The sequence below is a fragment of the Pan troglodytes genome, chromosome 4, assembly GCF_028858775.2.
Source record: "Pan troglodytes isolate AG18354 chromosome 4, NHGRI_mPanTro3-v2.0_pri, whole genome shotgun sequence".
NCBI lineage: Eukaryota > Metazoa > Chordata > Mammalia > Primates > Hominidae > Pan > Pan troglodytes.
The window spans coordinates 166,104,071-166,123,714 of NC_072402.2; the positions used below are offsets into that span (position 1 = coordinate 166,104,071).

General features: G+C 46.1%; 1 protein-coding gene across 8 annotated transcripts in view; it reads left to right on the forward strand.

Annotated features, from left to right (window-relative positions):
* The window catches only part of WWC1 (WW and C2 domain containing 1), a 180,428-nt gene that overhangs the window by 139,266 nt on the left and 21,518 nt on the right, over positions 1–19,644 (forward strand). For 4 of the 8 annotated variants that reach the window (XM_527107.8, XM_009450097.5, XM_003310973.6 and 1 more), the window contains exons 13-17: positions 206–286; positions 1,641–1,727; positions 2,758–2,950; positions 13,178–13,330; positions 15,992–16,083. In XM_527107.8, the coding sequence (XP_527107.5) occupies positions 206–286; positions 1,641–1,727; positions 2,758–2,950; positions 13,178–13,330; positions 15,992–16,083 (606 nt within the window). Of the gene's footprint in view, positions 1–205; positions 287–1,640; positions 1,728–2,757; positions 2,951–13,177; positions 13,346–15,991; positions 16,084–19,644 lie in introns of all 8 variants that reach the window. The other 4 variants (XM_009450095.5, XM_009450098.5, XM_009450096.5 and 1 more) reach the window with 1 other exon arrangement.

A 19,644-nucleotide genomic window follows, 5' to 3' on the forward strand; every position in this document is an offset into this window, starting at 1 on the left:
CTTGATACAAGGAGTTCGAGACCAGCCTGGGCAACATAGTGAGCCCCCATCTCTAAAAAAAATTTTTTTAATTAAAATTTAAAAAAGGACCTGAAGGGAAGCTGAGCAAACCCCAACTTTCCTTCCTGGGGGTGTAACCTCAGCCTCCCAGAATAGTTTGTTCACTGTAGGGAAGCCTAACTCCTCCTCCCCTGTTGCCTTTCAGACTGGGTGCTTCAGAAGCTACTGCATTTGACAGTGACGAATCGGAAGCAGTGGGTGCGACCCGAATTCAGATTGCCCTGAAGTAAGTGACAAGGACGAGGAGGACAGAAGGAACGGTCTGTGTGGGGTCCCTTCTTCATCCACAGCGTTCCCCAGCATTTACCTTCACAGCCGCCCAGGGTGGAAGGCAGCACCAGCAGGACCTGCTGGCCATTGCAGCTTCTTAACTGAAGGGGTGCTGATTCGTTCCTCACCTCCCAGCCATCCGCTTTACAGATGGGAGAAATGAGGTTGGAGAAATGAGGTTTTAAAAGACCTTATGACTTGGCCCAACTCACTGAGCTGGCTGGTAGCAGAGCCAGGACTGGGACTGAGACCTCCTGCCTCTCAGTGTGTTTGTTCGTTGTTGCTGTGGCTTTTGTCTTTCCATCCTATCTAGGTTTCATTGATCTGGATGGAAGTTGATCACTGGGGGCTGCAGCCCAGATTGGGTCAATACACACATGGTTGTTCTTTTTGTTTTCTTTTGTTGGGGGATGATATGATCTCAATTTTTTTTTTTTTTTTTTTTTTTTTTGAGACAGGGTCTCACCTGTCACCCAGGCTGGAGTGCAGTGGTGTGATCTCAGCTCGCTGCAACCTCTGCCTCCTGGGTTCAAGCGATTCTCCTGCCTCAGCCTCCCAAGTAGCTGGGATTACAGGTGTGTGCCACCACGCCCGGCTAACTTTTGTATTTTTAATAGAGATGGAGTTTCACCATGTTGGCCAGGCTAGTCTCAAACTCCTGACCTCAAATGATCTGCCCGCCTCGGCCTCCCAAAGTGCTGAGATTACAGGCATGAGCCACCACACCTGGCCTTCAATATTTTTTAATAGGAATTAGTTGACAACATCTCCATATCATGAAATTTCACCCGCATTTATGGGTTCTTTTTAAAAATTCGGACAACTGGCTGGGCGTCGTGGCTCACACCTTTAATCCTGACACTTTGGGAGGCTGAGGCAGAGGGATCACTTGATTCCAGGAGTTCAGGACCAGCCCAGGCAACATGATTAAACCCCATCTCTACTAAAAATACACAAAATTAGCTGGGTGTGGTGGTGAACACCTGTAGTCCTAGCTACTTGAGAGGCTGAGGTGGGAGGATCACCTGAGCCTGGGAGGTCGAGGCTACCATGAGCCCCGATCATGCCACTGCACTCAACCTGGATGACAGAGTGAGATCCTGTTTCAAAACAAAAAAAAAATTTTCAAACAATTGGCAGCTCTAGCTCTACATCCCTGCATGGCAGCAAAGCACTGGGCCTGTGCTCTTGAGCTCACCATAGTCCCCAGGGCAGCCAACAGCCACGTCCTGTGACTTTTAACGGAGAGAAGGAATGAGAGAGATGAGTGTGTTACTAATAGCTACTTCATATGCCCCTTTTCATTTCAGGTATGATGAGAAGAATAAGCAATTTGCAATATTAATCATCCAGCTGAGTAACCTTTCTGCTCTGTTGCAGCAACAAGACCAGAAAGTGTGAGTATGTAGCTGGACGGGTGTATTTCATACCCTAATCCTCTGGAGTTACCCCTGGGGGTCACTTTTCTGCCCTGTCCTGATCCAGTTATGGGCCTTGTCAAGGCACTGTGGGTTTGTACTGCATATGACTGTGATGCTGAATGTCGGTGCTGTGCATGTGAATACAGGCACAACGGCAAGCACACCAACTGTAAAGACAAGCACTCTCTAGATGACTGTGTGAATTCCTGCCCCATTACGTGCTGAGCACCTGCTGCATGCCAGCTCTAGGAATGGGGTGGTGAGCAGATCCTTCCTGGGCCCTACCCTCCTGGACTTTGAGCCTCATGGAGAAGAATGGTCACAGTCTGTTTTATCTTCTCCTAATCTCAAGTGTTTCTTGCAGAGAGAGATAGGTCTTCTGTTTCCAAGAGTCAACACCAGTCACTCTGCTTCTCTTGGAGGGGTGTGACTGCGTGTTACCTTGATGCTGGTAGGATGCAAACACCTGCTCTGTCTGCCTGTGGGCTCCTCCCATGGTAGATGGGTTTATCCTTTATTGCACTCATCTGCCTCCAAGTTTTCTCTGATCGTAAGGCCTGGAGGGTGGCAACAGAAGCTTATGTGTCTGTGGTCTACACTCAGCCAGCCTGTGAGGGTGGCACATGTGGGAAGAAGAAAGGGCAGGAAGGCGGACAAAACGGAAGGAAGACAAGATGGGATGCTTGGGTCAATTTCAGTCTTCTGCCCACACAGACGGTGCCAGGCTGAATAGCCTCCTCCATAGCTCACTGGTACTCATGCAGGGGCATCTGTGGGATAATGCCTAGAAGTGAAGGGTCTGGACCAAAGGACAAATGCATCTGGAATTTTGTTTGATTTGTCAAAGTTCCTTCCAGTGTATAGGGGCCTGATTCCCCAGATTCCTCACTTCTACAAACTCTCATCCACTGTTGTTTGCTTAGGGATTTCAGCAGCTGTTTAGTCCAACATTTTAGCCCCAGACATGGGCTGACCCAAGATTTCCTGCGGTTCTGTCTCCCTCTAGGAATATCCGCGTGGCTGTCCTTCCTTGCTCTGAAAGCACAACCTGCCTGTTCCGGACCCGGCCTCTGGACGCCTCAGACACTCTAGTGTTCAATGAGGTGTTCTGGGTATCCATGTCCTATCCAGCCCTTCACCAGAAGACCTTAAGAGTCGATGTCTGTACCACCGACAGGAGCCATCTGGAAGAGTGCCTGGTAAGGGCCGTGTCTGGCTGGCTGGCTGGCTGGCTGGCTGGCTGGCTGGCTGGCTGGCTGGCTGACCGGCCTTCTGTGTTTATGGGGATTGGTCTACCCTGAGCTTCAGGAAGAAGGCTCGAAGGAGACGCAGGTTGTGCTATCAATCAGGCTCATCTTGGATTCTAGGCAGCGAGGCTTCCACAGGTGAATGTTGTTCTCAGACTTAGGGTGGGAGGGAAGGAGCTCTTTCACAAGAGGAAGAGTAATGGACCTGAAAGTGCCTTTTAAAACTGCCAGAACCTGGAAAAAGCCACATACTGCAGCTTTACTATACAGCATGAGAGATTAGATAAGAAGCACAGACTATGGCTGTGTGGTGGCTTATATCTGTAATCCCAACCCTTTGGGAGGCCAAGGCCAGAGGATCACTCAAGTGCAGGAGTTCGAAAGCAGCCTGGGCAACACAGCAAGACCCCATCTCTACAAAAAATAAAATTAGCCAGGCATAGTGGTGCATGCTTGTAGTCCTAGCTACTCTGGAGGTTGAGATGGGAGGATCCCTTGAGCTGCAGTGAGCTGATCATGCCGCAGCATTCTGGCCTGGGCAACAGCAGAACCCTGTGTCAAAAAATAAAAATAAAGCACAGAGTAATGAAAGCAAACACATAGGCATTCACATCCCACCTTTACCACTTGCTGTATAGCTGGATGACCTTGGGCAAGGTACTTAACATCTCTGATCCTCATTTTTCTTATCCCTAAAATGCAAATGATAATGCCTCCATCATGCCCACTGGAAGAATCTTTATAAGGATTGAGATAGCACCCGTAAAACACCTATTCAAGCGTCTGATCCACAGTGGGTTTTCGTTTAGTGGGGCCATTGCCAGCCTCCTCCCTGAAACTGACCTTCTCCGGCTTCCATCTCTCACTGCATTGGCAGGAGTCAGGACTGGGGATGAAGTAGCCCAAGTACATTTTGTCCTAAGAGACAGGCAGACCCAAGTGCAGACAGATACTCAGCTTTCCCATCTGTAGAAGGGGGATTTATATAATAGCTAACTCGGGCTTGTGATGTACAAGTGAATTAGAAGAAGTAAAGGGCTTTGTTAACCCTGATGCCATTTAGTGTTAGAGTATTTTAATGATAACTCAACTATGGGCACAAAGGAGCCCAAGCGTGGGCATTATACCTAGAAGGTCGCTCCACTCATGCTCAGATCTGTACTGGGAGCTTGTTGTGTCCCCACCCCTGTGTCTGGGGCTGGGGATTCAATGGGGAACCAAACAGACAAGGTGCCAGCATTGATGGCTAAGATGTAAACAAACTGTGAGGAGGGCCGTGTTGGAAATGGATGGGTTGAAGTGATGCAGGAAAATGTGGGGTATGTGCAAAGGGGAAAAACAAGATGTATACACCTCTCCGAGCCTCTCCTGCCTCCATTTCTGGAAGCTGGAATGTAGAGCCTCTCACTGCCTTCTTGGAGGGCTCGCCCCTTTCTCCTGCTGTAAATCACAGACCTTTGCCCAGAGAAGGGAATCTCTTTGCTCTCCATCCTTGCCTTGATCTGCATGTGCTATAAAACCCTTCTCTATCATGGCATTGTGGGGCCACATCCTTGGATTGTGGCCTGGGGCTGTCACCAGCCTTGCCCTTCCAGCTGTGTCTCCTCACAGTCTTCAATTCTTAGTCTCAGTTCCCTTATCTGTAAAATCTGGCTCATACTGCCTTCCTGGAGGTGGTTCTCTGAAGACTAACTAAGGCGCTGAAGCAGCGCTTCAAACTGTGCCATGCACACAAGTTACCTGGAGCTCTGGCTAAATGCAGATTCTGATTCAGCAAGTCTGGAGCAGAACCTGAGATTCTGCATTTCTAACAAGCTCCCAGGTGAGGCCAATGCTGCTGGTTCCTGGATCACACTTTGGGTAGCAAGAATGTAGAGCAGCAAAGTGTTTGCAGTTTGTGCTCACTGGATATCGGTTCCCATCTCTCCTTCTTAGCTGGGTACAACACAGCATCACTGCTATTGATGTTGTTACTGACAATAATGCAGTAGTTAATGCCAGTAGGTTGCAGTTTATATGGCAGGCACTGAGTTAAGTTCTTTACATGCATTATCTGTTTTTTTTATTTTAGACTGAGTCCTGCTCTCAGTCTCTGGAGTACAGTGGCGTGATCTTGGCTCACTGAAACCTTCACCTCCTAGATTCAAGCAATTCTCCTGCCTTAGACTCCAGAGTAGCTGGGACTACAAGCGCCCACCACCACACCCGGCTAATTTTTGTATTTTTAGTAGAGGCGGGGTTTTGCCATGTTGGCCAGGCTGATCTTGAACTCCTGACCTCAAGTGATCCGCCTGTCTCCACCTCCCAAAGTTCTGGGATTACAGGTGTGAGCCACCACCCCAGCCCATTATCTCTATTGATCCTCACTCCAACCTTGCAAAATAGGTAGCGTATTCCAGTGGAGAAACTGAGGCACAAAGAGGTGAAAGACCTTTCCTGTCACAGTTAGGAAAGTGGCAGAAGCCGTATTTGAACCCCAGCAGGTCTCCCTCTGAAGTCCACACACGTCAGCGCCTCTGTGTTGTCTCTTTGCCAGCACAGGGCTCCCTGGAGCCCAGAGGTGGGGGTGGTGACTTGAAGGGGTTGGCAAGCCTGGGCTCCTCCAGCGAAGCATTCCCTTGGCCCTGGGCATTCCTAAGCGAGAAGAGGCTCAATCCTATTTTCTTCTCCTAATTGGATGCCTTTTATTCCTCCTTCCTAATTGAAGTCTGGTCATTGCTGGTTGCCATGGCAGCAGCCAAAGCGCTCATCTCACTGTGGCTTGTCTCTGCCTGCGGCCAATGGGAAACCTCCTTTCCCGTATACGGTGGGTACATGGAGTGTCAGGCTGTCGTATTCTGGTGGCTGGAGGAGGAGAGGAAGTGAGATGGGAGGAAAAAGGGCCTGTCCGCTCCCACGCAGAGACTCCGGACAGCAGGATGTGTGGAATCCCCAGTCTGTTTTCAGCCAGGCAGCAACAGCATCTGTACTGAGTCGAGTCTATGTGTCTACCAGTGGGCTAAGAACTTCGTGTGCAGTATCTCATTTAATCTTCGTGGTGGCCCCAGGAAGATAAGGGATCAAGGCCCAGAAAGGCTAAGTAACCTGCCAGGTCATCCAAGGAGAAAATGGCAAAGCCTGGATTTGAACAGAGACTCCAGCTTCCTTATGTGTAGCCATCTCACCATGCTACTTCTCAGGGGGTTACTATGAGTGTCTCTCATGTCCCCAGACCCAGATTACAGGTTTGGAGGAATACACAGCCCACCTTCCCAATATCGCAGGCAACAGTTCCACCAAATGCCCTGCATGGCATCGCAGGGAGCCTAGTTGCCCACTGCTCTACTGCTGAGCTCAATGCCACCCAGCCTGGGCTCTCTCGAGCTAGCCTGCTTCTCAGGCCCCACTGACGTCCCATGGTTCACCATTACAACCGTTCCCTTGCCTCCTCTCACTTTGGCATACTAACTTGGCAAAACCCAGCCCTGTCAAAGTGAACTCTCCACCCCCTCCTCTCCAGTTGAGCAACTGGAAAAAAAAATGCACACAACCACGCTGTATGGTATCATTTGGAAATGGTGATCACTCACTTCCCATGAGCCCTCAATGCTGCCCAGAAATTATACTGTATCTCCCTGGACCATTTATTCACCCACTCATCACAATGACTAATTCATACTTCTCTCAGGGAGAGAAGAGAGGACAGACTCAGAAGAGGGCCCCCACACCGTATCTGGCTGTTCTTGTAGGTTCTGCCATTTCCCTGGCTTCTGAGGGTGGGCCTTCTGCACTCCTGTCTGAGGCCACCACCCCCATTTTCTCGCAAGGACATTACTCCAGCAGCCATTCCGCTCTTTCCTCTATCTTCAATTTTCCCTCCTCCACTGGATCCAGCCTATCAGTATATCATCATGCTGTTATTTCTCCCATGCTCAAAACAAAACAAAAAAATTTTTTTGACAGAGGATCTTGCTTTGTTGCCCAGGCTGGAGTGCAGTGCTGTGAACTCAGCTCACAGCAGCCTTGACCTTCTGGGCTCAAGTGATCCTCCCACTTCAGCCTCTCCCATAGCTGGGACTACAGGCACATGCCACCATGGCCGGCTAATTTTTGTATTTTTTGTAGAGATGGGGTCTCACTATGTTGCCCAGGCTGGTCTTGAACTCCTGGGCTCAGGCAGTCCTCCCGCCTCAACCTCTCAAAGGGCTGGGGTTTACAGGCGTGAGCCACCACACCCGACCTAAAACTTTTTTCACCCCATTTCCACTTCCAACTACTACATTGTTTCTTTCCCTTTCTTTATAGAAAAACTTGAAAGAGGTGTTCCCTTCCTCTCTGTAACCCAATCCATGTGGACTTTGGCCCTCATCTTTCTTTTTTCTTTTTTTTTATTTTTGAGACAGAGTCTGTTGCCCAGACTGAAGGGCAATGGCGTGATCTTGGCTCACTGCAACCTCCGCTTCCCGGGTCTAAGCCATTCTCCTGCCTCAGCGTCCCAAGTAGCTGGGACTATAGGCACGCGCCACCACACCTGGCTAATTTTTGTATTTTTATTAGAGATGGGGTTTCCCCATGTTGGCCACGGTGGTCTCAAACTTCTGACCTCAAGCGATCCACCCACCTTGTCCTCCCAAAGTGGTGGGATTACAGACGTGAGCCACCGTGCCTGGCCTGGCCCTCATCTTTGTACCGAGGGTGTGCTCATCATGTTCATCAGTGAGCTCCTTGTTACCAGACCAGAGGCCAGCTCTCCATCTTCCTTCTGGACCTGCCAGCTACATTTGCCACAGTTGCTGACTCCACCTCCTTCAACATCCTTTGTCCTTGCTTGGCCTCCTGGTTACTTCGCTCTTCCAGTGTTCTCCCCTCACCTCTAGCATCTTGGTCTCCTTTGCTGATTCTTCCTCATTTCCCTGACCTCCCTATGTCAGAGGGCCCAGGGCTGGGTCCTTGATCCTCCCCTTTTCTACTCATTTCCTTGGTGATCTCATTTTATCTCCCAGCTGCAAACCCATCCCAAGTGCAGGGCTCCAGCCTGGGCCTCCGCACTCGCCTCGAATCTTGTATCTCCACTGCCTGTTCTGCATCTTCACTTAAATGTAAAATAGGACCTCAAACGAACATGGCCACAAGAATGCCCCTGACCTTTCATCCTGTGTCTCCGCTGTCTCAGTCGATGGCAATCTCATTCTTCCATTGCTCAGGCCAGACACCTTGCAATCATCCTTAACCCCTCTCTTTCCCTCACCCCATCCTCTTAGCTCCACCTTCAAAAGAACCCTAGATTCCACTTCTCACCACTTCCCCAGACCCAAGCCACTGTCTTCCCTTACCTGGATGATGGCAGCCATCTCCTACTTGGTTTCCCGGCTTCTGTCCTTTTCCCCTTCCTCTTTTTTCAACAGAGTAGCCAGACTAATCCTGTTTAAATGTGAATCAGTGCATGCCATTCTTTTGCTAAAACCTTATGATGGCTTATGTCTCCACCTAGAGTCAACACCTGTGTCCTTTGCCTGGCCTCCAGGGCCCCTTGGGATTTGGCCACTTATTATCTCTGGGATTATATCCCCAAAACTCTTCCTCCAGCCTCGTGTTCCTTGAATACACCAACATGTGCTCCCCTCCGGGCCTTTGCACTTGCTGTGTCCTCTGCCCGGCATTCTGTCCTCCCAGGTGCTCCCTCACCTCTTTCTGGACTTTATTCAAATGTCACCTTCTCTGTGAGGTCTTCCACCCTATATAAATCCCATTACCCTCTCTGCTGTCTTATCCCCTCCTAGCCCCTTTCCCTGTAGTATTTTCCCTACAGCACTTTTTATCACCTAACATTTCACTGTACGTCATAGATTCTAGGATACATGTTATCTCTACATTTTACTTCTGAAATCAAGATGCACTATGTACTAGATGACAGGTTATAGTTTCATTGGCAACTATTTCTCTTTCTTGGTGCATAAAATAATGGTACACTTTTAAATGATGGCATCTTAGATTCGATGAAACACAGTGTGGAGTTTACCTATGGAGTTGTTATCTGATCCCCCTAGATGCAAATATAAGGTCATGGGGCAGGAATATTTATCTGCCTTCAATTCTGCTCTATCTCCAGCACCCAGAACAGTGCCTGGCACATAAGACTTCTCAGCAGATTTTTGTGTGTTGAATAAATGAATGAATGAATACGTAAATGCCCTCAAAAGTGCATCCAGTTTACTGAGGTAGACAATACTCACACCTGTGAGCCGGCCCCAGATAAACAGTATATCTTGTTAGAATTAATAATAATCTGCTGGAGGTGTTACACCTCAAAGCTGTGATCCTGGTCTTTTCCCCTCATACCTCACACATGGCCTGGCATGTTCTGAACTGTAATATCCAAATAGCTGTCTATCTCCCTAGGAAACCATGAGCCCCGTTTTGGGGAAGAATCATGTCTTACATGCTTCTGTGGCTCCAGAGTCTGCGAAGGGCTTAGGGAGTTTTTATTGAATGAATAAATAAGTATTAGACAAATATTTGTATATATGTACATTTATTCTGGGTGTCTGAAGTGTGCCAAGCATTTAATTGCCTCTGATCCTCCCAATAGGCTGGTAGGTAGGAGTGATTTTCCCTGTTTTCCAGATGAGGAAGCTCGTGCTAAACAAGTGAAGTGTCAGCATTGTGCTTTCTTCCTCTCCCCACTCACCACCGTGCTCTCAGAAACCACCTTTCACTGTCGCAGACCTAGCGCAGCCCTGCCACGTTCCAGTGCATCCTGATGAATTGTAGCCCCCATAATCCCCATGTGTTGTGGGAGGGACCTGGTGGGAGGTAATTGAATCATGGGGGCTGTTACCCCCATGCTGCTGTTCTCATGATAGTGAGTGTGTTCTCATGAGATCTGATGGTTATATAAGGGGCTTTTCCCACTTTTGTTCGGCACTTCTCTTTGCTGCCACCATGTGAAGAAGGAAGTGTTTGCTTCCCCTTCTGCCATGATTATAAGTTTCCTGAGGCCTCCCCAGCCATGCTGAACTGTGAGTCAACTAAACCTCTTTCTTTTATAAATGACTCAGTCTCGGGTATGCCTTTATTAGCAGCATGAGAACGGATTAATACACTTGGCTACAGGTCCATTTTGCAAACTGGCATTTGGTATTTCTACCACCCATCAGAACAGAGTCTGGGTAGCCCCTTCCACCCACCAACACTGGTGTGTTAGGGGAAGGTGAGCTGACCACCTTCCCAAACCTGACCAGGGCTCATTTTTGCACATGTCGAAACAATAAAGCCTCTGAGGAATGATTAATTAGTTTGTAGTAATTTCTAGGAAGGCTGTAGGGGAAAAAAAAAAAAACAGTAAAACTATTAAGTCACTTGAAATAATCCCCTTCTCTGTGAGCTTATAGTCAGTCAGGTTAGTTTGTTATAGTTTGTTTTTATTTTAAGGGATATATTTACATAATTCAAAGAAAAATTGTATGGAAAGGTTTACTGAAGAGAAATCATGCTCTTTCCCCACCCCAGCCTCACCACCTATCCTATATAGGTGACCACTTTGATTAATTTCTTTTGCATCTTTCCATTATTTCTTGTGCACATATGATCATGGTCACTCCCCCTGGCACCTCAAGCATGGTGCAATATGTAGATAGACTATAGACACAGATATACTTACCCCACTCTCTTGCACAAAAGGTAGCATATTATATATTCTTTTCTGCACCATGCTATTTTCTTCCCTTAACAATATAGCCTGGCCATCTCTCTGCATCAGTAAAAAGAGATCTTCCTCTTTTTTACATGGCTATATAATATTCCATTGTATGGATAGATTATAGTTCTTTTAGTCTGTTCCCTGTTGCTGGACCTTTGGGTCATTTAAAATCTTTGGCTATTGGCCGGGTGCCTCACACCTGTAATCCCAGCACTTTGGGAGGCTGAGGTGGGCGGATCACCTGAGATCGGGAGTTCGAGACCAGCCTGACCGACATGGAGAAACCCCGTCTCTACTAAAAATACAAAAAAAAAAAAGGCCAGGCGTGGTGGCACGTAATCCCAGCTACTCCAGAGGCTGAGGCAGGAGAATTGCTTGAACCTGGGAGGCGGAGGTTGTGGTGAGCCAAGACCATGCCATTGCACTCCAGCAGCCTCGGCAACAAGAGCAAAACTCTGTCTCAAAAAAAAAAAAAAAAACTTTCGCTATTACAAAGAGGGTCAGAATGAAGACTCTTGTTTGTGGATTGTTTTGTACTTGTGCAGGTTTCTGCAGGTGTATCTGTGGGATAGACAGCTACAAGGAGAATTATTCGGTCGAAGGGTAAAATGCATTTATATTTTTGCTAGATATGACTAAATTCCTTCCATCGGGTTTCTGCCATTTTACATTTCCATGAGCAAGGTGAGAGAGGGCCTATTTCCCCATAACCTCACCAATGGCATTTGTTGTCAATTTTTTAAACTTTTGCAAATTTAGTGGAGAAGAAATGATACGCAGTTTTCTACCTCACTTGGAATTAATTACTTGTTCAGTTCCTGAGTTCCTTGGGAGAGTGCTGGCTCCCAGAAGGTGGAACCAGGTGGGGACCATCATTATCCTCAGTACATAACACAGAACCTAGTGCTTAATATAAGTAACACAGAATGGGTATTCAACAACAAAAAAATCAACCCAATTTGAAAAGGGGAAAGGACTTGAATAGACATTTCTCCAAAATTAATATACAAATGGCCAATATGCATTTGAAAAGATGTTCAACATTACTAGTTATCAGAGCAATGCAAATCAAAACCACAATGAGATACCACCTCACACATATTTGGATGATGGCTATCAAAAAACCACACAAAATAACTAGTGTTGGTCAAGATGTAGAGAAATTGGAACTCGTGTGCATTGTTGGTGGGATTATAAGCACTCCCTTAGCAAGTCTTAAGGTAAACAGTATAGTAGTTCCACTAAAAAATTAAAAATGTAACTACCATATGACCTAGCAATTGTACTTCTGGGCATATATTCAGGAGAATTGAAAGCAGGGTTTTGTTGTTGCTGTTGTTTTGTTTTGTTTTGTTTTTGAGACAGAGTTTTGTTCTTGTTGCCCAGGCTGGAGTGCAATGGCACGATCTCATCTCACCTGCAACCTCCATCTCCTGAGTTCAAGCAATTCTCCTGCCCCAGCCTCCCGAGTAGCTGGGATTACAGGCATATGCCACCAAGCCCGGCTAATTTTGTATTTTTAGTAGAGATGGGGTTTCTCCATGTTGATCAGGCTGGTCTCGATCTCCCGACCTCAGATGATCCACCCACCTCAGCCTCCCAAAGTGCTGGGATTACAGGTGCCCGGCCTGAAAGCAGGTTCTTAAAGAATTACTTGTACACTCATGTTCATGGCAACACTGCTCACAATAGTGAAGAGGTAGAAGTAACCCAAACATCCATCAACAGACGACTGGATAAGCAAAATGTAGCATACCCATACAGTGGAATATTATTCAGCCTTAAAAAGAAAGGGGGATCTCTTAGCCCAGGAGTTCGAGATTACAGTGAGCTATGACCACATCACCGCACTCCAGCCTGGGCAACAGAGTGAGACCCTACCTCCAAAATAACAGCAACAAAAAAGGAATACAATTCTGATACGTGCTACAACACAGATGGACCTTGAAGGCATTGTTAAGTTCAATAAGCCAGTCACAAAAAGACAAATGCTATATGATTCCAATTATATGAGGTATCTAAAGTCATCAAATTCATAGAAACAGAAAATATAGTGGTGGTTACCAGGGGCTGCGGGGAAGGGGAAAAAGGAGGTTGTTGCTTAATAAGTGTAGAGTTTCAGATTTGCAAGATGAGAATGTTCAGTAGATCTCTTTTACAACAATGTGCGTAACGTTTAATACCACTGAACTGTGCACTTAAAAGCGGCAAAGATGGTAAACTAAAGGTTTTTTTATCATAGTTTTTTTAATTAAAAAAATTCATAGGATAAGTCTTCAATAAAGATTTGGCAAATGATTAAACCAATGAATGAATGAATGAATGAATGAACGAACAAATGAGCTAATTGGAAATGTTAACAACTTGGCCTCTCTTCCTGCCGGGATGCCTGCCTCTCATCTGGAGTGGTGTTTTTTCCATACTGTCCTCTTGAACCAAATTCCCTGACACCTGGTGTCCCCCCGCGCCACTTATGTTCTCCTTGTTTCCATCCCCAACAGGGAGGCGCCCAGATCAGCCTGGCGGAGGTCTGCCGGTCTGGGGAGAGGTCGACTCGCTGGTACAACCTCCTCAGCTACAAATACTTGAAGAAACAGAGCAGGGAGCTCAAGCCAGTGGGAGTCATGGCCCCTGCCTCAGGGCCTGCCGGCACGGTGAGCTGGGACCAGGTGCGCCACCCTCCCACAAGGCAGCACCCGGATGTTGGAAGGGAAAGCCTCTCCCAGAACTGGAGGTGGTCAGGCATCATGAGAGGAGAACAATGGGGTGGAGCAAGTAGGAGAAGAAGACAGGGAAGGAGAGATCTCCACTAAGGGGCAGGCGGCTCCCTTTCTGCAACTTGTTCTCTTCCACATCTGTGTTTCCTCCTTCTGTCCTTTGCCCTACCTAATACCACTTGGCTAACGAAAACCTTAATTCATGATTTTTTACAAATGAAATGGAGAAGAAGGTAGAAAACTGTGGAAGGTAAAAGATTAACCTTTCTTGGGCCCCTACTTTGTTCAAGGTCCATACTGGAGGCTTTGTATAAGAGGCAGCTAGAAGTCATGGGAAGAGAATCAGAGGGCTAGGTCAGTCATATCACCTCTCTTCCAATTTTTAATGTCTAATATGAGCCTTAAAAGGTTGTTATGAGGATGGGCACGGAGCCTCATGCCTATAATCCCAGCCCTTTGGGAGGCTGAGGCAGGAGGATCTCTTGAGGCCAGGAATTCAAGACAAGCCTGGGCAACATGGTGAGGCCTTGTCTCTACAAAAAAAAAAAAAAAAAAAATTTAATTAAAAAAAAAAAGTTTTTATGATGCTTTGAAGAAATATATGTAAAGAGCACTTGGTAACTGTTCCATTGTGACTTTGTTATTTGAAAATCTTGGCCGGGCGTGGTGACTCATGCCTGTAATCCCAGCACTTTGGGAGGCCAAGGCAGGAGGATCTCTTGAGGTCAGGAGTTTGAGACCACCCTGGCCAACATGGTGAAACCCTGTCTCTACTAAAATTCTAAAAATTAGCCAAGCATGATGGCAGTCATCTGTAATCCTAGCTACTAGGGAGGCTGAGGCAGGAGAATTGCTTAAACCCGGGAGGCAGAGGTTGCAGTGAGCCAAGATTACACCGTTGCACTCCAGCCCGGGCAACAGAGCAAGACTCCATCTCAGAAAAAAAAAAAAAAGAAAGAAAAGAAAAAAAAATCTTATATTTGCTTATTTTCAGTGAAAAAATATGTTTTGTTTTCATTTTAGTGCGGTACACTTTAATGTATTAAAATATCCTTAAACTGTCTCCCCCGTTTGGAAAGCCCACACCTACTGGCCAGGCAGACTAGTCAGGACTCAGTTGAGCAGTGAGGTTAGTCTTACATATGGGGTATTGGACTCCTATGGGATCCTGACCACATCAAAAAGTTAAATAGAGAGTGTTTTGGATTCAGGTTTTCTTGTAATTATCTGTAATGATCCTTCCCTCTCTGTAACGGTTGTTCCCTCTGTCGATACTTGGTTAGTTTGGACAGCCACTGCCTAGAATTTCAATGGAGCGGATAGGTTGGGACATACGGGTAAAGATAAGGGTAGCAAATAGATAAATTAAGTCTATTTTCTTTTTCTCTTTCTCCTCCTCCTCTCCTTTCCCTCCCACCCCCACCTTCTTTTTCATCATCATCATCATCATCATCATTTTCTATACTTCCTTTTGCATCAGGCACTGTTCTGTTTATTATGTGCAGTTTACCAAGGCTCAGAGAGATAACCAAATTACATTAAGATGTACATCTCATCAGCAAAGCTAGGTCTCAAACCCAGGTCTCTCACTCCAAAAGGAGACTGTGAGCTGATAAAGGTCTTGAAAACAAACTCCTCTCCTTTCTAGAGCATGACCTTGAGTAAGTAACATCAACCCTAGACACACTAGTTCTCTCCTTCCCATTTCTCAAGTGAGTCATAATAATTCCCACCTGTCAGGATGGTTGTAAAGATTAAATAAGATGCTACACATAAACCATCTTTCACAGTGCCTGGTATATACCAGGCCTTCAGTTGATTTTAGTTCCCTCTTTCCCTTCTTACAAGAAAATGTCAGGAATTTTTCAGGCTCTGGCCCACACTACCAAGGGTAACCACAAATTAACCATCTGCTCAGAAAACTACAGGATCCAGTTTTTGCTTTGGTATTAGCTACCATTTACTGGGTGCCAATTATGTGCCAGGTATTCTTCTGTGTTCCTTATGTAGAGTCTCAATTAATCTTCATAACAACCCTTTCTAGCAGTTATTAGAGGAAACAGTCTCAGAGAGTTTAAATAATTTCCTCAAGTCACATGGGCTTTTTCACTGTAGATACCATTCAGTATAAATGTTCCTCTTTCAGGAAGCCCTCCCTGAATGCAACTTCCCAAGCTTTATCACTGCTCCGCTGTTCCCAAACAGCCAATACTTATCTCCTGTTACCTCTCTTCTATGTCATATCCTTACTGCGTTATGTTACTGATGGTTCACACATTGGTCTGATGACACTGTGGTCTGCTTACAGTCAGAGACCTTAATTCTCTCTCACTTCACTGCTAAACTTGGCTATCTTCCTTCACGATGCTGAGTAAGTTCATACATACAGGAGCTATTCTCTGGAGAACTGCTAGTTGAAGGAATTAAGGACAATTTTTCCAGTTTATCAGTGACCTTGGACAAGACACTTGACCACTCTGGTCTTTGGTTTCACCATCAATTCACTGGGAGAGTCACAGCTCTGAGACGCTCTGATTCCTGGCAGGTAGGGTGGCACCTACATTGTACCCAATGACCCAGCAACCTTTGTCTCTATAGGACGCTGTGTCTGCTCTGTTGGAACAGACAGCAGTGGAGCTGGAGAAGAGGCAGGAGGGCAGGAGCAGCACACAGACACTGGAAGACAGCTGGTGAGTGAGAACGCCCTTGGGCCCCAGGAGCTGCCCTGCCTGGACCTAGGCCCAGCGATGAGATCCCCCAATGCCAGTGCAACTAAGAGACGGGTTCCACTGGGAAGGCTGAGAACCCCTCTCCTCATGGGTTCTCTACAGGCAAAAAGGCAATGTAACCTAGTACGATGGTTCCCAGAATTCCTTTCGAATTTGCCATTTCGTTTCCCATGAATCACCTATGCTAGTTCACACCTAATGTTATTCTTTATCTTGATATAGTGACATTTATTTTGCTAAAAAAAAAAAAGTAAAGAAACTTTATGTTACTCTAAATGGAAAATTTGTGTAGTTTGCCATAAATTAAAGAGTTCTTGGGAATTGCATTTGACTTTCAGGAATGGAGAGCAGAAATATTAGACAGAAATAAAATAGAAATTTACTTCTTCTTCACTTAAGAAGAAGAGGGCCAGACATGGTGGCTCATGCCTGTAATCCCAGCACTTTGGGAAGCCGAGGTGGGTGGATCACGACGTCAGGAGCTCGAGACCAGCCTGACCAACATGTTGAAACCCCGTCTCTACTAAAAATACAAAAATTAGCTGGGCATGGTGGGGCACGCCTGTAATCCCAGCTACTCAGGAGGGTGAGGCAGGAGAATCACTTGAACCCAGGATGGGGAGGTTGCAGTGAGCCGAGATGGCACCACTGCACTCCAACGTGGGTGATAGAGCAAAAAAACAAAAGAAAGAAGAAGAATGTAATCCCAGCTATTCAGGAGGCTGAGGCAGGAGGATTGCTTGAACCCATAGTGAAACCTCATCTCAAAAAATTTTTAAAATAATGGGAGAGGCCAGGCATGGTGGCTCACGCCTGTAATCCCAGCACTTTGGGAGGCCGAGGCAGATGGATCACCTGAGGTTAGGAGTTCGAGACCAGCCTGGCCAACATGGCGAAACCCCATTTCTACTAAAAAATACAAAAATTAGCCAGGCATGGTGGTGGGCACCTGTAATCACAGCTACTTAGGAGGCTGAGGTGGGGACAATTGCTTGAACCCAGGAGGCAGAGGTTGCAGTGAACCGAGATTGCGCCACTGCACTCCATCCTGGGTGACAGAGTGAGACTCTGTCTCAAAAAAAAAAAAAAAAAAAGAGAGGAAGCAATCCAAGGCTATCCAATTCTGTCAGCCCCACGGTGTTACTGGGAATCCAGGCTCCTTTCCTCTGTCTGCTTTGCTGTCTTTACTATGTGACCTCCATCACCGAGGCTGCTTTATAGCCCAAGATGGCTGCTGGATCACCAGCCATCAGGCAGGTAACCATCAGGAAAGAGGAAAGACAAAAGAGAGCATGCCTGTGTACCTTTTAACCAAGAAGCATTCCTGAATGTCCCACACAGCAACTTTTGCTTGCTTTTCATTGGCCAAGCTTAGCCACTTAGCCTGCCTAACTGCAAAGGAGACTGGAGAATGAGGTCTGTTATTTGGGTACAAAAATCAAATTTCTGTTACTAACGGAAAAAGTGGATACTGGGTAGACCAAGAGCCAAGTCTGCTTCAAAAGGTAACTGTGGAAAACACAGTGTAATGAAAATAAAGCAATATTATTAAAGTCTAGTTAGATATATTGCTTGCTAAGCCTGAGCCTTCTCTCCCATTATTAAAAAAAAAAAAAAAAAAAAAAAGGTTAGCAAGTGTTTCAGCAATGTTGAAGACATGCTATTGCCAAAGAGAGACTTTCTCCCTGATGTAATCAAAATGTCTGAACATTGAAAAGGGGACAACTTTCTCCCTTTGTGATGCAGTGCTATTTAATTCCTTGTATTATGAGAAAGGTCTCATCATACACTTTAAGAAACAATGACATAGACGAGGGTTTGAAACTTGGATTTTTCATGTTTTGTGTAACCTTAGGCAAAGTATTTTTTAAACTTTCTATTGCAGTGTAAAATACATGCAGAAAATTCACCTAAGCATAGAGCTGAGTGAATTTTCAGAAAGCAAAACTCCTCTGTAACTAGCACCAAATCAAGAAGCAGAATGTGACGAGCACCACAGAAGCCCACACCTTGTGTCACTGTTGGGCAAGTCGCTCTAACCTTGGCTGAGCCTCATCTGAAAACTGAGGAAATAATACTGACTATATGAGGTTACTGAAAGAGACTCAAGGGAAAGACACTAATGAAGATCAGGTGCAAAGCACATAGTAGACCCTCAATACATGGTTGAAATCATTGTTAGGAAAAAGAGAAGGAACGTTCCTCACTACTGGCTGGAAACAGGGTAAATCCCATGTAGGAAATGGCCACAGCCTATGAGTCTTGCCATTTGGAAGGAAAAATAAGTTGGTCTTAAGTGCATGTGCTTTAAATTCAGACAGATATGGATCTGGAGTCTAGCTCAGCCAACTTCCTTCTGGGATCCTGTTTCTGACCAGTAAGACCTTACTGAGCATTAGTAAGTTTTAAAAGCTCCCTGGGTGATTCTAATGTGCAGCCTGGGCTGAATATCACAGCTGTAAGCTTCTGTCTCCTCGTCTGTGAAATAGAGATTTAGAAAACAGCCACTATGTCATGGGGTATTTTGCAAAATTCAGTAAAATTATGCATGATAAGCACTTAACACAGACCCTGACCCGGAGGAGACATTCAATAACTCTTCCGTATTATTATTCTCTTAGAGCCCCAAATTATATATTTAGTCTCAGACGGCGCCCTCCCTTAATATCTGTTACTCCACAGGTCAGCAGATGATTTCTGGAGAGTGTCAGATGGTAAATATTCTTTGCCTTGTGAGTCGTAGGAATTCTGTTGCATCCCCTCACCTCTGCTGTTGCAGTGTGAAAGCAGCCGTAGACAGTATGTAAACCAATGACAGTGTCTGTGTTCCACTGAAACGTCATTTATGGACACTGAAATTTGCATTTTATATAATTTGCACCTTTTCACCAAGTATTCCCCTTTTGATTTTTTTTTCAGCCATTTTAAAATATAAAAACCATTCATGGCTTAGACTGTCCAAAACAAAGCAGCAGACAGGATTGGGCCCACTGGCTATAGTTTGCTGATTCTTGTTTTACTCTTCTCTCTTACTATTTTTTTCATGTGATAAAGCAGATGGCAAGGTTCCTGGAATTTTTGTATGTTCCTTTGTTAGTTTAGGGTTCTCTCTAAATTGTCTCAATCTCTCTCTCCCCCTCCTTTTCTCTCTCTTTCTTTCTCTCTCTCTCTCTGTCTCTCCCCACTGACCCCTGGCCGTCTCCCTCTCTCTTTCCTTTCCTCTCTGTTTCTCTGCCTCTCTCTCTCTTTCTGCTTGGCACACTGCTGTGCCACACTCTACTACGGATCACACAGGCAAAGGTCTGATGCCAGAAATAGGCCCAGGACCTATCTCCCAAAACCCTGGCACAAGATCAGTGGTTTCCACCAAATTCCAAGCTTGTGCTGAGACTTTTCAAGCCGTCTCCTAGCAACCGCCTTCTGTTCCTTCTCCCTTTGTGGCCCCCTGTCTCCACACCCCCTGCCATTCAAACTTCCCCCAGACGCTGTCTTACAAAGGGGGCTGGGGATCCCAGAGCTGCT